This window comes from Phocoena sinus, chromosome 5, assembly GCF_008692025.1.
Source record: "Phocoena sinus isolate mPhoSin1 chromosome 5, mPhoSin1.pri, whole genome shotgun sequence".
Lineage (NCBI taxonomy): Eukaryota > Metazoa > Chordata > Mammalia > Artiodactyla > Phocoenidae > Phocoena > Phocoena sinus.
This window is the reverse complement of record NC_045767.1, coordinates 48,620,470-48,644,242: the sequence shown is the minus strand read 5'-3', so window position 1 is coordinate 48,644,242 and position 23,773 is coordinate 48,620,470. Positions and strand designations below refer to the sequence as shown.

General features: G+C 38.6%; 1 protein-coding gene across 1 annotated transcript in view; it reads left to right on the top strand.

The window, feature by feature from the left end:
• Positions 1 to 477: 477 nt before the first annotated feature.
• The window catches only part of KCNIP4 (potassium voltage-gated channel interacting protein 4), a 237,056-nt gene continuing 213,760 nt past the window's right edge, over positions 478 to 23,773 (top strand). Inside the window, 1 exon segment of the mRNA XM_032633429.1 lies at positions 478 to 589. Within this exon segment, the coding sequence (XP_032489320.1) occupies positions 478 to 589 (112 nt within the window).

Below are 23,773 nucleotides of genomic sequence, written 5' to 3'. Positions count from 1 at the left end.
GGCAAAAAGAGCACATTCGCAAGCTTACCAGGCTGCAAACTAGCGCGCAGACAGCTCCTCTCAGCACGGTGCTGCGTCGTCAGCGCGCGGAGCGCCGCTGTGCTCTCCAGGGCAAGTTTCCTGGGAGTGTCTCTTCTCGGCAGGGACACAGCAAACTCCCCGGTTCTCCAACAGATGTTTCCCTAGCAGCTCTGAAGTCCAAGTACTCGCTGGCTGCAGCGCAGAGTCCCAAGGCCGGCGCGCTGTGATTGAGGGACCCTACCAGGCAAATGCCAGCATCAGTATGAGAGCCTGGACTTCAGCCCAGGTCGGTCCTCACCCCGGGGGGCCGCTGCTTTGCCAGGTGCATCTTTGAGGAGCTGCTCACTTTCCCCCCTCGTGAGTCTTCGTTCCAAGCCAGATATTGCTCGGATTCTCTAATTAACTCCCTCCACTCCGAAGGGGTTCGGAGGCTGGGATGCTCTACCAGCTTGAAGGATGTTGACTCTCGAGTGGGAGTCGGAAGGACTGCAAACAGTGGGTATTGTTGTGATTATATGTGCATCTCTGAAGCTGCTTCATTTGCTGGGACTGATTGATTTTTCGGAAGGTAAAGTGGTCGCTCCCATCTGTGCCGTTGGTCAGGTCTGGTTCAGAAGTGGATACAGACGCTGCAGAAGTTGAGCAGGCTTAATACGCAAAGTAAAAGTTTTAAAATATGCATGCTTGACATGGAGCCGCCTAGCACCGGGCAGTTCATTTCTGTTTACCCAGATATTTGACATTGGAAAGGAAGGGGTATTGTGCCATTATCTTTCTATTTGAAACCTATTTGAGTTTAGGGTGATATTATGGGTTAAATATAGTTTCAAGGTGGGAAGTTAGGACTCTCTATTATGGGGTGATAATACAGGTTGCTGTTTTGGTTGTCAAGTTTCGTGTTGGCTACCACGCCGTAATGTCATTAGTAATTCCATCCTCTGGAGGAGTATCCAGATTTGTGAGGGAAATATGTGACTGCCTCATTAGTTAGGAGGTATGGGGGTGGAGCTGGGTTATTGATTATGATATAAAATGGGTACGCTTTTTTTTTTTTTCTGTCTGGGTAAGCTTTTGATTTAAAATTGAGTTAATGAATGCTTAGCAAAAATGTGCTATGAACTCTTAATTTGCAAAAGTGTTCCATTTACATTTTCCAACGAAGCCACTTTGCTCGTTTGTCTCTTGAGTGGGAACCCATATAAGCAAAAGACGGCATTGGTGCTACCAATAAATATTTTATCCATCTAATATAAGTTTTACTACCCAAATCAATTCTACTATACAACGATTGGGGAGTAAAAAAAGTTGATTAACTTCCATTTAATAGTTATATATATATATATATATATAGTTATATATATAGTTTTATATATACATATACAATCTTTCTACTGAAATAACATGCTTTGAATTATTTAAACCCTAATTATTTGATGTCAGTTCTACATCCAAGCTCTTCTTTCTTCTCAAGAAAGAATGGAGTTCCTAAGGATATGATCTTTTACTGCCGAGTTATTTATGAATATTCACTTCTCACGTTGTGTGCAATGAGGGAAGGTGAGGAACATATTTAAGCCTGCCCGTGCTTCTAATCTTTCTGACCAAGTTAAGGAGCTAAGACCCGATAGCTAAGATGACATCATCCCAAACTATATCCATCCGGTACACAGGTTGTTTCTGTTAATATGTTAATAATGGTCAATGTATGTTATCTTCAGAAAGTCCTTTTTTCTACAAGTGGGTTCATTAGGTTCTACTGTTTAGACCTTATAAGAACAGAAAAAGTTCCATGCAATTTTCGTATCTTCTTTTAAGTATTCTCAATCCGTGACAAATTCTGCTCAGGCACACATAAGAATAATATTGTAATGGGATTAAATAAAACCTCAGAAAATAATTTCTGCTTTTTCTCATATTACACAGTAATTTTATTTAACCGTGGGAGTAATTTTATTTAACCTTACATTTTTTACTGGAAGGAAAACAATACAGAAACAAACTTTTCCAAGTGCTACACAACAATCTTGCATTATTTTGAGATTTCTGCCTCAGTGCACTCACTAGTGGTGACTTAACAAAATACAGATAAGATCATTTCAATTTCTATGATTGGAATAATTTGCTTCTGTTTCATTCCTTCTCCATATTAGTTTTTGTTCTCTGGATTTAGTTGAGCCATAGCCCACAATTTTAGTGCACTATACTCAAGATGGCTTGGTTTCAGAACTAGATGAAGCAGGCTCTAAGGAAAACCATCATGGAGATATTCGAGGAAGTCAACTTTCACAGCCCTATAAGATAGCGCACAGTTCTTTTATTGCCAGTGTTGGTAACGTAGACATTTAAAGTCAAAAGTCCCAAGTTTGCAAATAACTCAGCTTTTATTCTTTAAGTGCTGTTTTACGTCACTTAAAGATTTTCTCACAGAACCTTCAAATTTGGGTTCCAACAATACAAAAAGTAGAATTGTAAACCTAACTCCTGCAAATAGAATCACAGAATTTTGAGCTAGTCTGAAACATCTTTCTTGGGATAGGTATTCATATACATACCCAAGTAATAATATCCATGTCCATATATGAATCTTTATTTCTAAACACACACATATATAGAGATGATGTGCCTACACATTTAAGATATTGTGTAAAATGTCCAATAAGCCGGGCAAACTTTGGATTCAATATGCAAGGCTTGGTTGTGATAAAATAACAAAGATGCAGGTTATCACCATACATGAGGTATATTTCCTGGACAAGTAGAAAAAAATGGGAAGAAAACCTTTTTTGTTCTGAAGTATATGTTAAAAAGTACTGGTCTAGTCCATCTGTCTCAGTTTACATAGAAGACCACTGCAACCCAGAGATGTTGACTGATTTATCAGAAGGCAACACTTAACTGGGAGCAGAGACAGAACCGAATCCAAGGACTGCTGAATCCTATACAGTGCTTTTCCTACTACAACACACTTTTCACTTATTTCTCTTTCCTAATACTGGGAAAGAGAATTAACGAAAACATTGGTGGGAAATTTCCTGAATTCCTGAATCTTGTACTGAACTGTCCAGTAACACCCTATGAGATATCTGAGGGAAATGCATTCATAGGAAATAAGATTACACAATTTCCCAGCCCAAGTATAGGACCCAAGCATGGCATGGAAGTGAGCTAAACCAGACTACTGACTTTAGAGGCAGGATTAGAATAGAAGCAAGCCATATGGTTTCCTGAGCCCCTTTCCCTCGAAGACCTGCCCTGAATTTTGACCATCTGTGACATATTCAATGTCCATGAATGGCTAGCCCAAGTAGAATCCAACAATGAGACCCACTGAAATCGTTAGAGTTCTAGCCTAGGCCTCCTGTCTCTGTTTTCTCAGATTGGGGCACTCTCCAAGCAGAAACAGAACTTTTTGATCACCAGTCAAGTGGAGATAGAAGAAAAAAAGCCTTTACAGAGCAAGCCACAAAATATTAGATTATCAAGTCCTTCATCCTTTCTACCTGCAAATGATAAAAAGGCCAAAAAGGGCTTTCCCAATGTAGATTGCCAAACATTTAACTGCGATTGTACCACTTAGAAAATATAGCCCAGAAAATGGCCAGAGAATTAGCCACTCTTTTTGGTGGAGAAGTAAAGATGAGGCCCAGAGCAGAACTATGAGCTTCTTTTAGGAAACATCAAACTTTCAACTGTCCTCAGGGGGCAATGATTCTTCACTGGTACCATTGTGGAGTATTTTCTCTAGTGTGACTCTGTGGATTGATTAACTTAGAAAGTCGTTCTGAGCCTGTATGAATGAGAGCTTCTGTATTAGTGTCAAGATAAAGCAGTGTTACTTTATTATTATCTACAATGGCTAGTGAGAATTAGCCATGAATAGGAAAAGGTAAAGAGAAACATTTCTGCTCCCACCTAAATTAGATTCTGATTTCAATAAAGCCCTACTTTAAAAAATAATTCTCTTCCAGTTAAAATTCAAGGTTTAGGGAGCAAAAGCAATTTGTAAAGAGGATTAAAGTGACTAATGGGATTTTAATATAATGAATTGAGGTTTTACATATATCCACTCATTAATAAAGGGAAGGAGGAGGAACACTCACAAGATTAATCTCATCATTTCACAGTGTGGCATGTAATATATAGCTTATTGGATTCTAAATGTGGGCAGGGCCTCTCTTAGGCATTGACTGAGTTGGTGGGAAGGGACAAGATGAACACTGAAGGAATGAACTCTCAGTAACCTTACATTCTAGAAAGGGAGACTAATTACCTAAAAAGACAGGAGAAATAAGCTCTGGGCACAAACCCAAGAAATGGCCGGTAGAGGCACAAATGGAGTAGAACATTCTGGAAAGGGCTCAAGGGAAGGTTTCACGGAGGAAAAAACCAGTTGTATAGGACTTAGAGTGTGAGAAGGAGTTCCCACATGGGAGAATGGGGAAATAACATTCCAGGCTGAACAAAGAGCTTGAATTGTGACCCTGAGCACTGACCGAGGGTAGCTTTCATGGAGAAGAGCAGCAGCTTGTAGCACGCGGGCATCAGAATGTTGAAATGAGATGTGTCTGAAGGCGTCCATTGGGGTGAATGCTGAGAGGACACATTCTCTCACTGGTGAAGAGCCATTTGCTCAAAGTCTTCAGCTTTGGGGAAATAATGAGCGATGTGGCAGACCAGTGTTTCAGGTGCGTCAGCCTGGGAGTAGGTGAAGGTGAGTTCAGAGGTAAGAGAGTGGAAGCAGAGGTACCAGTTATGCTTCTGGAACAATTTAGGTGGGAGACAACATGGGCAAAATTCCACAGATTGCCCTCCTCAACAAGATATTTAATGTGAAAGGTCAGTTTCCAGTTTTTCCAGAAACTCATGTTTAATACTCTTGACCTGCACCTGTTCTCAAATGGCGTAATTGTTTTTTATTTCAGGGCAATGTTGTTTGGCCTCAAATGTATTTCTTATGAGAAAAAAAAAAAAGAAATCTGGGGCACACAGAGGTTGTAGTTACCAATATAGTAGCTTCATTTACGGTGGGAATTTAAAAATTTTGAAAGATACGTCTGACACCTTGCAAGGTCTTCAATTACTTTGAACATTTATTTTGGAAAATTTTACACACAAAACGTGTAGAGAATAGTATAATGGACTTTGACGTACCCATCATACAACTTCAATAATTACCAATACTTTGTTATTTGTGTTTCCGCAGTGGCTTACATTTATTGTTTCTCATCTGTCTACAATATGCCAGGCACTCTGCTAGGTCCAGTATACAAAGATGAATTAAAAGTAGTTGCTACCCTCAAGGAAACTCTCAGTTGTATAAGGGTATGTAGAGTATAAACAAAGAAAATGCAATACATTATGGTAGCTAAATCAGTACGAGTCCGAGGTATAAAGAATGGAAAGTAATTAAGCCCAAGTGGAAGAGATAGAAGTGATCAGAGATGACTCCCCAGAGGACATGATTTCTAAGCTGGGTTTTTAATGGATAAAGAGAAGTTTATCAAATTCATATGCCAGAAAGTTGCTTGCACAAGTTCTACATGCGGGGTACTGGGTGAGGTAATACCAAGATAGGAACATGGTATAAAATGTGGAATTCCTGGCACAAAAACAGAAAAAAATGTAAAGGGAAATAAACATAGTTTTCGTCCCTCTCCTTGATTATATAATTAACCTTGCTGTCCAGCACAATGCTTGATATGTAGAACATACTAAAAAAATGATGGCCTGAGTGTAATTTACTCCCATGCAGTAATAGTACCAGTGCACTCCTACTTGTGCTCCATACTTGAGAGCCTCTAGTGCCTCCTTCAAGTTTCCAAAGTAACTTGGAAACTGTTGATTGGTTGATTACGATTGTTTTACTTTCTTTTTTTCTCTGCTAGAAAGATTTAACATCAATATTACCCTGCAAAGCAGAGATAAACCACACACCAAAAGCATCTGAGGTAGCTGTTCGTTAGAACCTTATGGCCCTGGGAGATAATTTCAAATCAGACGTCCAGCAGAGAGCTGAAAAAGCCCAGCTTAGATGGACTTTGATTGGGCTGGGAAAGTAGCCCTTTCAATTCCATAACTGGGAAAAAACAACAACTACAACTTGGATTTCTAAGTGAAATTGAACAAATATCTACTAAGCCCCTACTGTGTGAAGGGGAATAAAGGACATGGGGCATTTTACCGTTCTTAGGAAGTTTCCAAATTAAAGACCAAACAGCTCCTGAATAACTAATCCAAGATGAAGAAGTGTCTGGTCGGGGGAGCAAGGCCTTTAGAAAACACAAAGAGAAGAGCATCTCATCCAGTTGGAAAATTTCAGGGAAGGCTACACAAAGATGGTGGTATTTGAAATCTGATGAGTTGAGGGATCAAAAGACTTTGATAAGTAAAGACTGGAAGCTAAAAATAGGAATTTAAACTGTAATTTAAAGGAAAAAAAAGGCAGCTTCTTGAAGTCATTATTGTAATCAGGTTGGTTCTAAAAAGCCCATTAATCCACTTGAGATATAATTAATCCATGTAAATGTCTGCTCTGAACCTGGCAATGTGCTTGGTACTGATTGGTTTGGGGACTATTATTGTTTTAGTTTTGCTTACTTTGGGAACCCATTTCCCACCCCAGCCTGGAGCAGAGAGGTGGAATCTTAGTGAGGAGGGATGAGGGTGGAGGAGTTGTACATTTCAATGACTTCCAGCCAAAAAAAACCAGGAACACACCTGTGGTCAAACAATTTGGCTTCCTTACTTTTTGCGGAAAAGGAGAACCACGACACCGTGGAGAACTGTGGGGCATCTCGGTAACAGAGTGTTAGAAAGGACTTCTGGGATTCGAGCTTGTGTTAGAGGATTATGATTTAGGAAGCAGGGCTTTGTTCAGGTGGAAGTCAGGTAATCCAGGGTAATTGGCTTAATAAATCTTACGTACCAGGTAGCAAAAAATAGACAAAAAGGCTAAAACTGTAATTGGCAAAAAGCAAGCTACGTTAGCTAGAATGGTGGATACTTGGTTATTTTTGTGGTTTAAAACGAAGTTCATGTTTGTCCTCTTCTCAGCCTTGATTACGAGTGGTCTTTGTTTTTTTCTTGATCCATAGGTACACAGTGGTCTTGTCTGATGTTAGTACTCTGTGAAATTGTTTATATTCAACAAGAGAATGCCAAAGCCTACCTGATAAACCTGGGCAGCTCTCCTCACGGTCTAAGGAGCATGCTTTCTCTCATACATGATAAGGGAGAGGGCAGAGTAAAGTGAGGGCAAGTGAAACTCTGAGTTTAAATCCTAATTCAGTAACTCTCAACCAATTACTTAACCTTCCTGAGTTCGAGTTCCTTCTGTAAAATGAGGCTAATAAGCCCAGCCTTTCAGGATTGTTGTAGGGCATACAAACATATAAGTGAAATATCTAGCTCAGTGCTTGGGATACAAATAGAAGCCAATAAATGCCTTTCTTGTAATTATGAAAAGATAACACGTTCCTTGAGTTATGTCAGCAGTTCTCAAACTTTACGTGTATCAAAATCACCTAGATGGTGTGTTGGAATACAGATTGCTCTTCCTCACCCTAAGAGTTTCAGATTCAGTAGATCTAGGTTAGCGTCTGAGAAGCTGCATTTCTAATGATTTCTCACTTTAGACTGCTGTTCCAGGGCACACACTTTGAGAACCACTGAGTTAGGCAATAAATCTGAAAGGCCAAACCCATGATGTTTGCAATGATTTCTTCACTGAGTTCTTTGGCACCTGCTGAGCTTTATTCTAGAACAGTTGTCAGTCATCTTGTTATATGTTAAGTATTTTAAACTTGGTGGGTCATGAAGTCCGTTATAACTGCTCAGCTTTGTTGTTGTAGCACGAAAGATATAAAACTGAATGTGTGTGCCTGTCTTCCAATAACACTCAAATCTGAATTTCATACAATGTTCATGTGTCACAGAATTTTATTTTTTAACCATTGTAAACGTAAAACAATACCACTGAAAGATCAAAAACAGGTAGCAGGCTGGAACTTGACCTTTCACTGTAATTTGCCAGCCCCTACACTAGAGTTGGCAATAAAGGAACCCATTGAGAAGGGGTCTCAGGTTGGTAAGATGTCGCCTTTTGGAAACTTATCTAGGTTTTTCTGAGTCCTTAGTCTCATTGAGTGGATGGGGGTCTAGTCTTTCCTTTTGGGTTGATGGAATTATCTGCCAAATTAGCAAGTGATTTGAATTAGGGTGTATGTGTTTGTGCAGTGTTTTCCCTTCCCCTAATTTTACAATTTCTAGGCCAATTTAGAGGGTTGTTATATAAATTAAGCCATCAACATGATTGTGTTACACAATGAGTCAATGCTGGGGCTAGACAATTAGGGTCCCCCCTTCTTACTGATTTTTGTTTAGGTTTCATTGCCTCTTGGACAAGGAAGACATTATGCTTTTTTCATTGAGTTTATAAACGCTTATCTTGTGGGTTTGTTAAAGACACATTTCAACTCTTCAAAGTAAACTGGTCGTCCGACTCTTGTCTTACATTGAGTCTTATGCGTCGAGGACAAATACATTGAATCAACAAAGGTTTTAAAAAGTAAAATCACCTTAAGTCTGAATTCTCTTGAAAATGAAAAATCTATAAATAGTGGTGAATTTCATGTTTTTTGAAGTGAGACTGACTTGAAGTCAGTTCACAGCTCTGCTTTTGACTGTCCACATGGTCTTGGACAAAGTTTATAACCACCCTGAACGTCGGTTCTCTCAAAAATGGGGAGAATAATAGTAGCTACCTCATAGGATTATTGTGAGAAGTAAATTAAATGATATTTCTTAAAATTAAGTTTAGCACAGTGACTGGAACACAGAGCTCACCAAATACTTTGTATTACTGACAGAGTTAGTATCATTGCTGTCTTTGTTCTTAACTTCCATCATACCTATTATTAAACATGATTGTTTATTCAATCATCCATGAAATGAAGGTTCTTAAAAGTGATCTGTGTACCAGGCACTGTACTGGGAACTTAACGGTGCTAGTAATTGGGAACTTAAAGGCATAGTTTTAGCTAAGAGGGGTTTACACACAGACAAATTGGTTTAGTAAATTTTCCTGGTCTCACATCTTTGCAAGGCGTAGGGGGACATAAGAAGAGACTGACCAGTACTATTTAGAAGGTGGGGAACATTAGAAAGGACTCATAGAGGTGACCTTTGAGCTGAATCTGAGTGACACTTTTAAGCACTCAGCATCACACATCCTTGGGAACTACAGACAGTTGATATAACCTAGTTTCACATTTTCAAGGACACTTTGTGTTGATCCCAGTTTCTAAGTCTTCCCTCCCATTCTTCCCTTTTCTCCCACAATGCCTTCTCTTACCCAAATGCCACCCATATTTACCCATTTCAGCCCAGATCAAAACCTACCCTCTCTCTAATACCACAGTTCCTCCTTAATCTGAATTCAGTCAGTCCTGATGTATGTCATACAAGTTATACTTGATAATAACAGACCTTCATGCACTGTTCCCCAAGTCGTTTACTTGGTGTTCATTTATGTTCTCCTCAGCCAGAGAAGAAAACACTCTACCTCAGCACAGAGTGAATTTTCCCAGTATTTCCATAGGGTCCAGAGCAGTACAAAGTATATCATGGAAGCACAACAAATATGTATCAGTGGGTTTCTCACTGCATCTTTGATAGCTTGTCCCTTTAAATCAATACACGTATCTCATCTTAACACCATCCCCATCCCACTTTCTTCCAACCTGACTTCATATTCTTAAAAGGGAAATCTTTCCAGACATGCGACTGAGCTGATACTCAAGATTCTTCTGTTTCACTTATAAAATAAAATCTCCGTGTCTTTGCATATAATACAAAGGTCACTGTCAGACCAGTGCCTATCTGACTGATCTCATCTCTAGTCATTTCTCCTTTTTTTTTCCCTCTTTCTTCCCAACTTTATGTTTCAGCAACACTAAACTTAAGTTCCCTGAGCATTTTGTGTGGTCTCCAGCTACCATACTTCTGCATATACTGTTCTCTCTCCCAGAATGCCCTTCCCTCCTCATATTCCTGGAGACATCTTTTCAACCTTCAAATCATAGTTCATATTCTTCCTTCTCTGGGAAGCATTTCTTGACTTCCTGAAGCAGAAAACGATGCTCTGGCCCTGAGGCCTCTGTGCCCCTTCCCCACCCTCACCTGGGCCCATTTTATGTTCCAAGGCTATCAAACTCATTATTTCCCAAGCACCCCATGCTATTTCATGTGTCATGCCTTTCCCTGAATTATGACTGTCCCTCCTTCTAGAATAAAATTCTCATTGCCCCTCACCTGATTAACTACTACTTATCCTTTAAGCTCAGCTCAGGAACCACCTAACTGGATGAAGTACCCATATCTGTTATCCCAAAGCACTCTGCCTTAGCACTTCAAATTACATTAAACTTGATTTCTATGCCTTTCTCTTCTACTAAACTTCAAGCACCACATAGGCAGAGCACTTGTCTCTGTACCCTCAGTGTCTGTGGGATTGAGTAGATGGATGGAGTGATGATAGATAGGCAAGTGTATTCAGAGGTTCTGGTAATAAACCCAGAGTTCCCATTACAGTCTTGAATGAATGTAATGTTTAAACATGTTGTTTAAGGCAGGCTTTCTCAACTTCAGCACTATTGACATTTTTGACTGGGTGACTTTTTGTTGAGCGTGCTGTCCTCTGCATGCTAGAGCTATTGGCAGCATCCCTGGCCTCTACCTACAAAATGCCAGCAGCACCTTTCCGCAAACTTTGACGACCAGAAGTGTCTCCGGGCACTGCTGAATCCCGCAAGGGGAAGAAGGGCAGGCAAAAGTACCTCTCACCGGGTTGAGAACCACTGTGTTGAGGTATGATCAAACATAATTTGTGTTTTTATATACACATATAAAGTCTTTTTATATACATATATTTTTAATTCACTAAACTGCATTTAAGTGTGAAAAGATTATAGCATTGGAAATCAAACCTGAATGGTGAGAAAGGGAATGATTTTCCATTACAAAAGTAATAAACAATCATTGTAAGAAGTTTATAAATATACAGAAAGAAAGAAATATGAATAAAATGCCCATAATCCCACCATTCAAAGAATAACCATTGGTAATATTTTGTTCCTTTAAACTTAATAATACTGTATGTAAAAAAGTTTGTGTAGTTTAAATTCAACAGTGGAGCAGAAATCTTTTTATATTAGATTATAGGTCCTTCATAAATATTTTAATGCCTACATTATATTCTATAAATGTGTACAATATAATTTACTTACCCTGATTTTAGGACATGTAAGTTATTTGCATTTTATACAGTATTTGAAAAATTCTTTAATAGAATCTTTGTGTGTGAAGTTGCTTACATATTTAGAATTATGTTCTTAGGATAGAGTCTTAGAAGAAAAATTAATGGAACAAGAGAACGGGCTGTTTCATGTATCCTAGCACATATTTAAGATCAAATTGCTTTTCAAAGTGGTGGCACAAATTTACTTGCCCGTCTGTAATGTAGGAGTGCCCAGGCTTTTGTGCTCACTGCACTGTCACCATCTGCTGTTGATCAGGGGACATTCTGAAGGTGGGCACTGAGGACCATGTTGGCAAACTCAATGTTAAGAAACTGTGTCTTAGGGCTGAATTGCTAATGCTTTTTAATCTAACATTAAGAATCATAATTATGTGCAGATATGAACTTCACATTGTAGCCTGAAGATGCTCTTCTTGTTCTGCTTTCTTGTCAGTCAAGATGCACTTCCTTTATGAAATGATCTCCACTTCTTAACAATGATCATGCCCATCACAACCATCAAGAGTGGCATTTAGTAGGCATCAGATTATTTATTGAAAAAAAAAATGGCTTTTTTTTTTTTTTTCTAGATGAAGTAATACCTGGGCCTGTATGGATTTAGGAGGAAAATTGGAATACATAAAATTATTGCTATTATTAATAAATGTTTCCTGAGCCTTACTAATATATGCATTTTACTGAGATACATTTAAATAGCAGGGAGCGAGAGTAATGTCTCTTTTTAGAGGTATGCTTGTGTTCATCTCAAGTAAGAATGTGTGATATCTTGTTTATGTGACAAAGTCTGGAACTAAGAATCATAGATCTTTTGAGTAAGAAGATATGAAAGCCCATGCAGTCAAACTCCCTCCTATTACATGTCATGATAAAGTAATGAGCTACACAGAGTTCCTTTGTGAATTAATGGTAGAACTTGGCTGTAGAGGCAGGGCAGCATTCACGTTAGGAGACACTGAGCCTTGAAAATAGACAGACACTGGTCAAATCCCACCCCTGAAACATGCTGGCTGTTGGTCCTATGTAAATCACCAAACTTCTTGAACTTCAGTTTCCTCATCCATAAAATAGAGGTCATCAAAATGTCAGCTTCATAGATCTTCAAAACCATAGAGTGATTTTGAATCATAGAATAATTTTGAGACAAGGCACACACCCTATTGTAACTCAAATTTTCTAATTATTGCTTCAGTCTCCCCTCTTCTTACAAAACCAGTTTAGGTAGAAAGGCTCCTAAACATTGTGAACAGAGCTGTCAAAAACGTAATTTTCTTTATGCTGATTCTGAGTACTTTGTGTTGCAACTTATACTATGCTGGGTTCTGCCACGTATCAGATAGTTCACAGGTATTTTCAATAACCACTTTTATAGGTGAGGAAATTTGTTCAAAGGAGCTAAGAAACTTGTCTCATTTCTGAGAAACCAAACAGCAGAGTTGGAATCAACCACAGACTTCAGAAGCTAGAACTCATGTTTTTTCCACTCTAACCTTCTTCGTAAGTGCTAACTTTTTTGTTTCGTTTGTTTGCTTGTTTGTTTGTTTCTAAATCTCTACAAGTAAAGAAATACTCTAAGGTTCCTAGATTAGTAAGATCAAGGTAGTATACTGGGGGCAAGTGCTTTCCCAGACATCCATTTGAATAGAATTAAGTACATGAGTGACTTTATATCTCAGTAAACTCATGGTTATTAATGACTTGGTCACAGAAACTCTCTCATGAATAAACAGGAGAATACTGAAGACCCGGCAGCAATGAGATATATTGATGATGTGATACCAAATTTAAACAAATTACAGGGAAAAATGGATAATGATAAAATAATTAGAAGCCAGAAGCACCTGAACAAACACCCAAATCCTACGTCTGTCTTCACTATATTCAGCAATTCCTAAATATCACTGGTGCCTTGAAGAAGAAATTAGCAGAAGCTTTTAAACATCACCTGAGTGAAAAGCAGAATTAACTCCTTCCTGTTATTGCAAATGTTCGAGGAGCCACAGAGGGAATTAGCCAAATGCCTTCTTTCATGACAATAGAGGTTGCATAGCTAAAATTCTTTTTAGAAAATATACCTCTGTTACAAATTTGCACATAAGCTGTAGGTCCCTAACAAGATTTTAGACTAAAAATGTAATGCTCAAAATAGTAAGCTGGCTTCAGTATTCTTATATATCTCTTCTAGAATACAACAACAATAAAACTAAGATATAGCGTAGCATTTTGTAGGTGTTTTCAAGGGAAATGCAAAATCAGCAAAGAAACCGTGTAGTTGCAAAATCTTTGTAAACTTCAGAGTTGACCTGCCTTGCTAATATATTTCAAATACACACATTTTACAACAGTAAGAACTATTTTTGCCAGTGGCTCTCTAAGGTGAGTCTAGAAATATTTCCATGAAGCACATCTCCTCACCCTACCACATTCCAGAAGGACCTGAAATGTCTGTTCTTTAGGGAACAATTTAAATCCTAGAACAATTATTTAAGGAAAGTCTGTCAACTCCTTTAAATACATTTTCTCAGGCTGGGAAGGGAGGGAAGTTTTTCAGGTGGACAAGGATTGCTTGAGATCTTATGCCATGACGTCTACACCATGTCACCTCCTCTTAGAGAACTTCCAATCATTTCATTATAAATGGTGTCATTCCATTCGTGGTGTTTCCTTGCAGTGCTATGTTCTTCACTCTGGGATGTGGCTTATGTTTTACACAGTAAAGACACAGAAAGTCTGCTGATGCATCAAGTACATTATGGATTCTGAGGTACCAAGATTATTGGTCTGAGGCCAATACCAGGTATAGGCAGGGATATAGGATAGGAATTGACTAACTGGCCATCCTTTCCTTGCTTTGCTTCTTTGTGTACCTTCTCCTAAATATGGATGAGTGCTGACTACATTCGTAACTATGCTGGGAAAGAGTAGAGGCAAATCCCAAGTAGAGAGGTAAAACTTACTTAATGACATTCTTATTTCCTTCTCTTTGATTATATAGGATTACTTGAAGTTGAAACAAAGTAAACAAATGAGAGATTTCTCTCTTCCCTGGAATCCATACGCTGCTAGAGAATATTTATGTAAAGTGCCTCCTAATTAAAATAATCTTCCCCAAACACTTTCTAACATAATGATAAACGTCTTACTCTGTAGATGAGAATTAGGAGTCTCATAATTGAGCTTTACCCTGTCTTATCACCTATTGCTCCATGTTAGCTCCGTTTTTTCCTTCACATGCTAGAAAATTTGGTTAAAGAGAGTCCAAAGACACTTTTTTACAGAGACCTTTAAAAGCCATCTTTTTGCCATATTCTTACCAAAAACCATAACTGAGTAGTTGGCATGCATCCTTGTTCACCTTGAAGAAACAGGACAATGCTTAGTGAGCTGCTTACCAAAGGGCAGGAGATCATCTAGCCCGACTACTCCAGCATTCACGGCATGTTTGCTCCTGTCTGATTCTGCCCACGTGTCTGTCTTCCCTGAAATTACCTACCTGCTCCCTTCCATCCACGTGAGTCGAGGATATCATTAAGGTCGAGCCCATTCTCCTTTCATTTCTTTAATCTCTGCTTTCCTTATGATTGTTACTGCACAAAATCTACTCTGCTATTCTAGTTTTTGCTTCCACTGTACTTCTTGCATCTCTTCTTTTAAGTAAAACTTCTTGAGCACAGGAAGCATGCACTAATGTGTATTATCCATAGCATATATAGCACCTGTCCCACCGAATGTAGGATTTCCTCAGTACATCGTTGTTTAATATGAAGAAATACATATGGCAGAGTTACATGATTCCCTGAGAAAAATCGAATAACTGAGTAATAGGAATACTAATTTATAAAAAAAAATAATTCGTAATGATATTTTATTACTTATAAATCACTATGATAGGTACTCCCATTTTATTTTTGCCACAAATATATGAAGAGAAAAATGTTTATAACTTTCATTTACAGATGAAGACACTGAAGGTTAGAGAAATTAAATGACTTCCCAATGTTGTTCTGTCAGCATATTCTAACTAAATGTTTAGGCTTTATTTTAAATCCAAATCAGATGGATAATAGATGAGTTGAATGACACTTGAGAGATTGGAGTAAACACCCTAGCTTAGATTGAGACTTAGTCGTAAATCATGTTATTGCTACCTATAAATTTTTAAGCATTTTTCAAGATTTCAACATGTGATTTGGATGGTATGAATTTTTTACTTTTAGTTTCTTTTTGTTTACTACTGAATGAATAAAATGAAAAGAAATACAACCTTTTAGACTTGTTTTAAATAAAATGGTACAAACATGGCTTGTTGGTTTCAGTGTTTGGATCAATGACCAATACTGCTACTCCAATGTTTACATGTATATCTGACAATAGCCCTTATTCTGACTCTGAGGATTTTGAAAGGAGCCAGATAAACAGCACCCCCTTTTACTCCCACCTTATTCTGAAGGAGTAAGAACTAAGATAAAGGAGTGGAAGATGGAGGATGTGGTGTGTTAACGTGGTCTGTTAATGATAGAAACCAGGTGAGAGGCTGTAGCCCAGTGTGAGAGCCACATGGTAACTGCTGACTGGTCCAGAATTAGGGAGTCTCTCAGTCAGAGGTGATGCTGCCCTGGATGGACCCCAGCACATAGCATGGGGAGGGTGGTGCTGCCTGGGGAGATTTAGGCTTGGAAGAACACAGGAGAATCCTGATCCCTGTGGGCAGTTTGCTTCCAGAATGACAGCAGAGAGAAATTAAGCAGAGCAGGGAAGATATCCTTTTCAAATTTACCAATCAGTTAAGTCACTTCTCCCCAAGGAGGGAGGAAGTGAGGGTCAAGTGATGCCAAGATGGTTTAGTGAAGACAGAAATCAAAAGGTGGGAAAGGGGGACTTTTGCCTAACACTGGCCTCTTGGTAATCTCCAAATAGAAAGTGTTAGTTTTAAGAAGTAAAACACACATGGATTGTTAATTTTAAAGCCACTTCTAATCAAAGTGTGTGAAAATGTTCATGGATTGAGTGTACAGTGTGTTAATATTTCCTTAATAGAAGTAGACTTTTTGTTTCTTTGTTTTCATTGCATTTCAGGGACCGCTGTTTTCTGTCTGGGGACCCCTGGGACCTGAATATCCAGGGTACTTAATTCTCATGCAGATTCCGTGGTTCTATTTTCACATTCACATCTTGGGACTGGGCCTAGAACTTTGCATTTTTAACAAGCACCCAAGTGATTGCAGGGCAGTTTAAGTTTATGGAACACTAATGTAAATCTGAGTTATCAAAATCAATTTCCATTTTTTAAAAAAGCTCTGTGTATGTTCATTTTCAGTAATAGTTTGAATTGTTGCCTCTGATGAGTTTTGGGACTCTTTAATTTTTCACGGGAGATAAATGTTATTTATTTCTCAAAACCACAAGTGTCTTCCAAAGTCTCAGAAGTTGTGCCTTTATGCACAAAGAGGATTTTGCATAATCTGTGGTAGAACATGGGGGCAGAGGCTTGATGGAGTTGAATACCTTTTTAGTACACAAAGTTTTTTTTTTTTTTAATTTGAGCTATCACAGATTTTTTTAAACATTTATTTATTAAATGATACCAAACATAAAACCAATTTGTTATTTTGAATTTTGTGATTTGCCTTGGGAATTATCATTGAAAAGCTAATAAACATAAACTTAATATTTACTGAACTTCTAAAGTTCTATTTCTTCTTGAGGCTTTTCTTTGCCTGAGAAATACGTTGTTATTTATAAAGTGGAAAAGCAATGAAAAAATATTCCTCAGTAGTCAAAATTTATTAAGTAAGCAAATGTTTAAAATCATTCCTTTTCCATGAAATAAATTACACCAAAAAAGAGTAGACTCTATTTTCAAAAATATAAAACGTCTCCCATATGCATGCTTCATAAATGTTGTCTTAGTCCGTTTGGCTGCTACAACAAATTACCATAGACTGGGTGGCTTAAACAACAAGCACTTATTTCTCACAGTTCTCGAGGCTGAAGTCTGAGGTTAGGGTGCCAGCATGGTCAGGTTCTGGTAAGAACCCTCCTCCAGGTTGCAGACTGCCGACTTCTGTCTCCTCACATGGTGGGAAAAAAGCCAGCTAGCTCTCTGCCCACTTCTTGTAAGTGCACCAATCCCATTCACGAGCGTTCCACCCTCATGACCTAATTATTCCCAAAGGCCCACAACCAAATACCATCACATTGGGATTACAGTTTCGACATATAAACGTGGGGGACTCACTAACATTCAGTCCATTGCACGCATGATCAGAAATCTCTGAAGTCTCCATGGGGCCTTTCCTGATCCTCCCATTTAAAACTGCATGCCTCCTACCCTTTCTTCCAAGATTATCTGATCGCCTTTTCTATTTCATTTGTCCCCATAGTGCATCATTACTTTGTAATAGACTTTATTTTGTTTATGGTCTGTTTAGTTGTTTATACTCTTGGGTAGTTCACTACTGGATTCCTAGCCCCTAAAATAGTGCCAGGACTTTGTATTGTATTTGTATTTTTGGTCAGAGTTTCAGTGGATTGTAGCCCCTGCTAGATGGAGTTCTTCTCGGGGTGAAGATACTGCTTTACATGAATCCCCATTCCCTTCACACATACCTGGGGTCCCACTCCCTGTGCATATGGCAAAACTTTTTCTGAGTGAAAAATTCACTGCCAGACAGGTGCACATAGGAGACAAAAGAGGAACTAGCAGCCAGTGTCTCCATGACCAGGTCACAGGAGAGCTAGCTAATGGAGTTTTCAGTGAATGAGAAGAGCAGATTCTTTATTGCTTCCCAGGCTGTACCTAGTTATGTCAAAATGTTTCGGAAGATAGTCATTTAATACAAACCTAGCCAACCATAGCCACTGTTCCTTACCTGAAGTCTGTTTTAGAACTCTGTAGGGTATAAATATGTTTCCAGATACTCTTAATTCCTTATAAAATATTTTAGGAAAATATGTGGAAGTTTATTGAAGAAACTCTGATTTAGGATTAAGGGGGCCTTCAAGCTCAGTCCCGGAACACATACTTTCATCATATGTGCTCCTGTTTCATCATAATTATTGAAGAACTGTTAAAGAACCATGCAAAAGTTAACACTTTAGAAGTACTTATTTATTATGGAATTTCTTCATCTTTTTTATACATAATCACAGTGCATCTACTCTATGCTTGACATTAAGCAAGACATGGTGATATTAAAAAAGAAATAATGCAAATATTTAACAGAGCCTGGTACTATTCAAAGCATTTTGTATGTTACTATCTAATTTAATCCTTGCAATAACACAATAAAGCAGATATTCCCATCTTCCTCATTTTACAGATGATATTGAGGATTATACCCATGGTTGCACAGCTGTAGAACCAGGGTTTGAGCATAGTCTGTCCGGTTGGAGAGCCCATTTTTAATAACCATATAATGATTCCATTAATGGTATGGTTTCCTTCCTAAAGAGTTCAAGACGGGAAGAGATACATAAACAGAAACATCATAAAATGTGATGAAAGGGATGTGATAAAGACAAAGCAACAAACTCTGTTCACTGGAGCTGGGGAAAACTTCAAAGAGAGATAGCATCATAGGCTTTGAGGGATGGCTAGAAGTTTTCCAAGTGAAGGAACAAGATAGACTGAAGATAGAAGGAAGAGGAATTTTAAGAATCAATCTCCTTTTTGAATTAGTTTATACTGGTTTTCAGCAGTTCCCATCCATACTCTTTCTTGCAGATACAGCTTGAGCATTGTGGAACCAATGCTCAAACTTAACTTGTGTTCATTTGTAAAGAAACCTAAGAGTCACTGTCTGAAACCATAACAAGTTAAATGCTAAGTGTATCCTTATAGGATAGCCATTGTAATAATAGAAGACAGTGAATACACAGTGCTAAATATAATTACTTAAAAGTACAAAAGTGGGCTTCCCTGGTGGCGCGTGGTTGAGAGTCCGCCTGCCGATGCAGGGGACACGGGTTCGTGCCCCGGTCCGGAAAGATCCCACATGCTGCGGAGCGGCTGGGCGCGTGAGCCATGGCTGCTGGGCCTGCACGTCCGGAGCCTGTGCTCCGCAACGGGAGAGGCCACAACAGTGAGAGGCCCACGTACCGCAAAAAAAAAAAAAAAAAAAAAAAAAAAGTACAAAAGTTACTTTGGCTGCCGATTGTCAGAAGCCTAGAGTTGCACCATGTCATCCATTTGGCCTTGTGACTATCCTCTTTTATGCTATTCTTGAAATAATGGCCTTAGTGCATGTGAAAAATACCTTATTTTAAACCTTTCTTTCCTCTTCAGTGTTGTCAACTAAACTCTCTACAGCAGGTAGTAAATGGAACCTTCCCCCTCTGGTCAAAGTAACCATCTAGAGATTTCTATAGACCTACTGATTTCAACATGTTCCATCGTGGTTGGATTTCAGTTTTGTTTGGTATCCCACAGCTGTGAAGGATTAATCGCCAGGACTGTGCCCGGCAATGTTAATCTTTTCATAGGCTGTGCTTGTCCATCACTTACCTCCTCTAATAAGGTGTCTGCAACTGCTGATATTCATGCTGGTGAAAATCAACACAGCTCTTCCAGGAGCTGTTTGATGTCAAAGACACAGAGCAGGACTGAGTACTCTTATTCTTCCTGTCAGCTGCACATATCGGCTAATTTAGCTTAGATTATTTTAGAGGTTTGCCTGTCTCCCAGATAGCTCTATTGAAGGGGTCCTATAATAAACACCTAAGAAAGATACTGCTGCTTACTTCTGCAAATAAATGGCATTTAAGGAATGACTGGTCCAAAGTCTTACTTTCTCTCTCAATTTAGTTGATAAATCCACTGAGATCCACTTAAAGGGAAACCACACTTCCTGTGTCCTCTTTATCAGTTTTTATTATAGAGTAAGATGAAAAAAGTCTGTACTTATTCCTGCCTCCAGAGGAATTTGTAACTTTCCTGGCTTACTCAATAGTGTGATGTTGTTAGAAAGGACAGTGGGTTTCTTTTGCCCTTTGAATTTAGTAGAAGTCTTTCTTTTCCATGCATTTCTCCGTTCAGCACCATATTTTCCACAGGAGTGAGCACGGTGGTAAGTTTTGTAGATGTTACATTTGATTTGTGTTCTTCTGAGGAAGAAGTTCACTGGCCATTGGGAACCCCGCGTACCACATCCTCTGGGCCATAAAAGTGGGTCTCCTCAGTCTGGTAAATGTCACGTGGATCCTTCCTATAACACTTCCATTAGGACGTTTTAAACGCATACTGAGAAAGGTTACTAAGGCAACCGGAGGCCCAGGTAGTAGCAGTTTGTGACAGGTTGATGAAATGTACAACTGTAATCTTTGACTGGCTCAAGGATTAGACTCCTAATTTCCTCAGAAGATAAAACTGAGCCACATTTTGCAAGTATTCTTTTATTTTTTAATTTTTAAAATTTTTTTAATTTTTATTTTTTTAACATCTTTATTGGAGTATAATTGCTTTACAATGGTGTATTAGTTTCTGCTTTATAACAAAGTGAATCAGCTATACATATACATATATCCCCATATCTACCCCCTCTTGCGTCTCCCTCCCACCCTCCCTATCCCACCCCTCTAGGTGGTCACAAAGCACCGAGCTGATCTCCCTGTGCTCTGCGGCTGCTTCCCACTAGCTATCTGTTTTACATTTGGTAGTATATATATGTCCATGCCACTCTCTCCCTTTGTCCCAGCTTACCCTTCCCCCTCCCCGTGTCCTCAAGTCCATTCTCTACGTCTGTGTCTTTATTCCTGTCCTGCCCCTAGGTTCTTCAGAAGCATTTTTTTTTTTTGTAGATTCCATAGATATGTGTTAGCATACGGTATTCCTTTTTCTCTTTCTGACTTACTTTGCTCTGTACGACAGACTCTAGGTCCATCCGCCTCACTATAAATAAGTCAATGTCGTTTCTCTTTATGGCTGAGAAGATGTGGCACATCTATGCAAGTATTCTTTTAAGAGAGTCATTGGGCAAACTCCTGCCTCCCTCCCTTCCTTCCTTCCCTGCAGGCTACACCTCTGAAAGGATCTGAGGCTAGAAATCAGAGACTATCATGAGAATCTGAGAATAACCAGAAACATCTCCTATACCATGTGCAAATCAAACCATTGCTTTTAGATAATTTTATATTCTGTTTGGTGATTTAATTATAGTTATTAATATTATTGATAGTACAATTAGTGGATTTTCCATACCTATAATAGTACCCCAGAGGCTTCCACATGCATCTCATTATTTGCCTCCATGACCCTTTATGGCAGGAAAGGCACGGATCAATTATTCCATATCTGAAGATCATGGGCGATGAAGGTCTTGGGGAAGAGTGTAAACCTGCTCCAGGTTATGTGGTTGATTAGTGAGGAGGTGACTGGCCCAGCAGCAAAACATGGGCTTTGAATCCAGACAAGCCTGATTCATTCTCTCTCTCTCTCTCTCTCTCTCTCTCTCTCTCTCTCTTTCTCTCCCACTTCCCTTTCTTCCTTGCTTGCTTGCTTGCTTTCTCTTTCTTCCATTTAAAAATTGGGACACTGCTAATAAACATAAACATACACCAGAATTATTGTGTGCTAGGGTGAACTTTAATGTATATAAAATGTTTTTATATGATAGATGCTATGCAAATGTTAGTAATTATTTCTGTTACTCTGACTTCTGTTAGGTACTCCTTTCACCATATTGTTCGTTCTACTCAGTTCAAGGAAAAACTGTCTTCTCAAGCACTTTATAAACTTATATGTAGTAGTCACTGTTTTTTTGCAGGTGTTATGGTTTACTTCTTGCTTTTGCTGCTAGGAAGCTCAATGTCAGATTTAAAACCCACGTTGAATAATTGCATACTGCCTAAAAGCATTATAATTCATTTCTTTATATTTTTGACTCATCTCTCACTTTTAATCTATTATTTTATTCTGCTACAGTGAATATACATTTTTGAATATCACCTCAAATGAGGTGGGAAAACATAACAAAACAATAAATACATAATAATAATGATGAAGTCAGAGCAAACTTTTAAAGGAAAGTAGTCTGAATTTTTATCTATTTGACTCCTTATGGAGGTAAAAGTTTATTTGCTTTTAAGTATAACTTAAAGTAAATAATAACTAATGTTTATTGAATTCCTATGTGATACAAGGCACATCAAGGTTCACTGAGAATGTTAAAAGCAGATCCTTATCAAAAAGTTTGCAATCAAATTTAGACATGTACAAACATGTATAGACATGTATAGACATGACGTGTTAGATGTCTGAAGTTGAACAATCATCAGAAATACACAAAGACACATGGCACAGAAACTGGTCGTATACTAAATGAGCTTTGCTGAGAAATAAAAATGTAAACCCTTAGTTTACACCCGTCATTCCATTCAAAGAATAAGCACCCAATTTTGCATTATATTCTTCCCTTTTTCTCTCTGGTACAATTGGAATAATGAAAGGAGGATGTTACTGTATTTAGCATAAGAAGCTAGTACCATCCCATAGATGTCTGAATTTAGGTAATTTCTCCTTAATGGTCCTAAGTTTCTATATTTGTAAAATGGAATTAGGAGCCCTAAAATTTCCTTAAGCTATAAGGTGCTTATCTCAGAAGTAGCTTCACGTCACCTCTCTCTCAAGTGATCAATTATATTTATTCAAAAAAAAAAAAAAGATTTCACCTTATGCAAGAAAATTGCAGAGTAGATGATAAGTAGATTTTTAAAATTTCTTGCATAGAGACAGATAGAAAATCATTTTATCAAGTGTAAAGATTGCTAGAGATGGAAGTGGCCTGGAATTTCTCTCATTTTACAGACGAGGAACCTGAGCCTCAGAGGGATTGAGGGAATTTTACAAAGTCATCTCTTAGCTGCAGATCTGGTGGCTGACGTCTTTCAATACTTAGCATGATATCAGCATCTGTTTACGGAAATCTATTTTCCAGATAAGGGGGGAAGTAGGAACTATTCTGCTTAGTTTGGGGGCAGACTTCATATTAAGATCTATTTTAAGGGACAAAAGCTATATAGATTAGGGTTCAATTACAGACAAAAGGAATATTTTATCAGAGTTAAGAGAAAAGGATTTTAGTACCAGGTATTATGTGGCTTACAAACTAGTTGGAAGGGCTTGAAGAACAAGCTCTAGGAAGGGCTTCTAGGAACAACTCTCAGCTCCCAGCTTCATCCCACATCTGCCATGGTCAGCATAGCTGACCCCTGCAATGTGGGACCCCATATTCAGAAGCTGTGATCTCAGAACCACGCTGTCTCTGCCCCAGCCTCTCCCCTTTGTTCCACATTCAAGTGAAACCAAAATATAGATCTCTAGCTGCAAGGGAGTCTGGATTAGGTATGGCAAACTTTCCTGTTTCTATAACAGAGAGTGACATGCCAGGAGGAGCTTGAAGTAGATGTTAAATGAGACAATCCAGACCATCTTCTGGAATC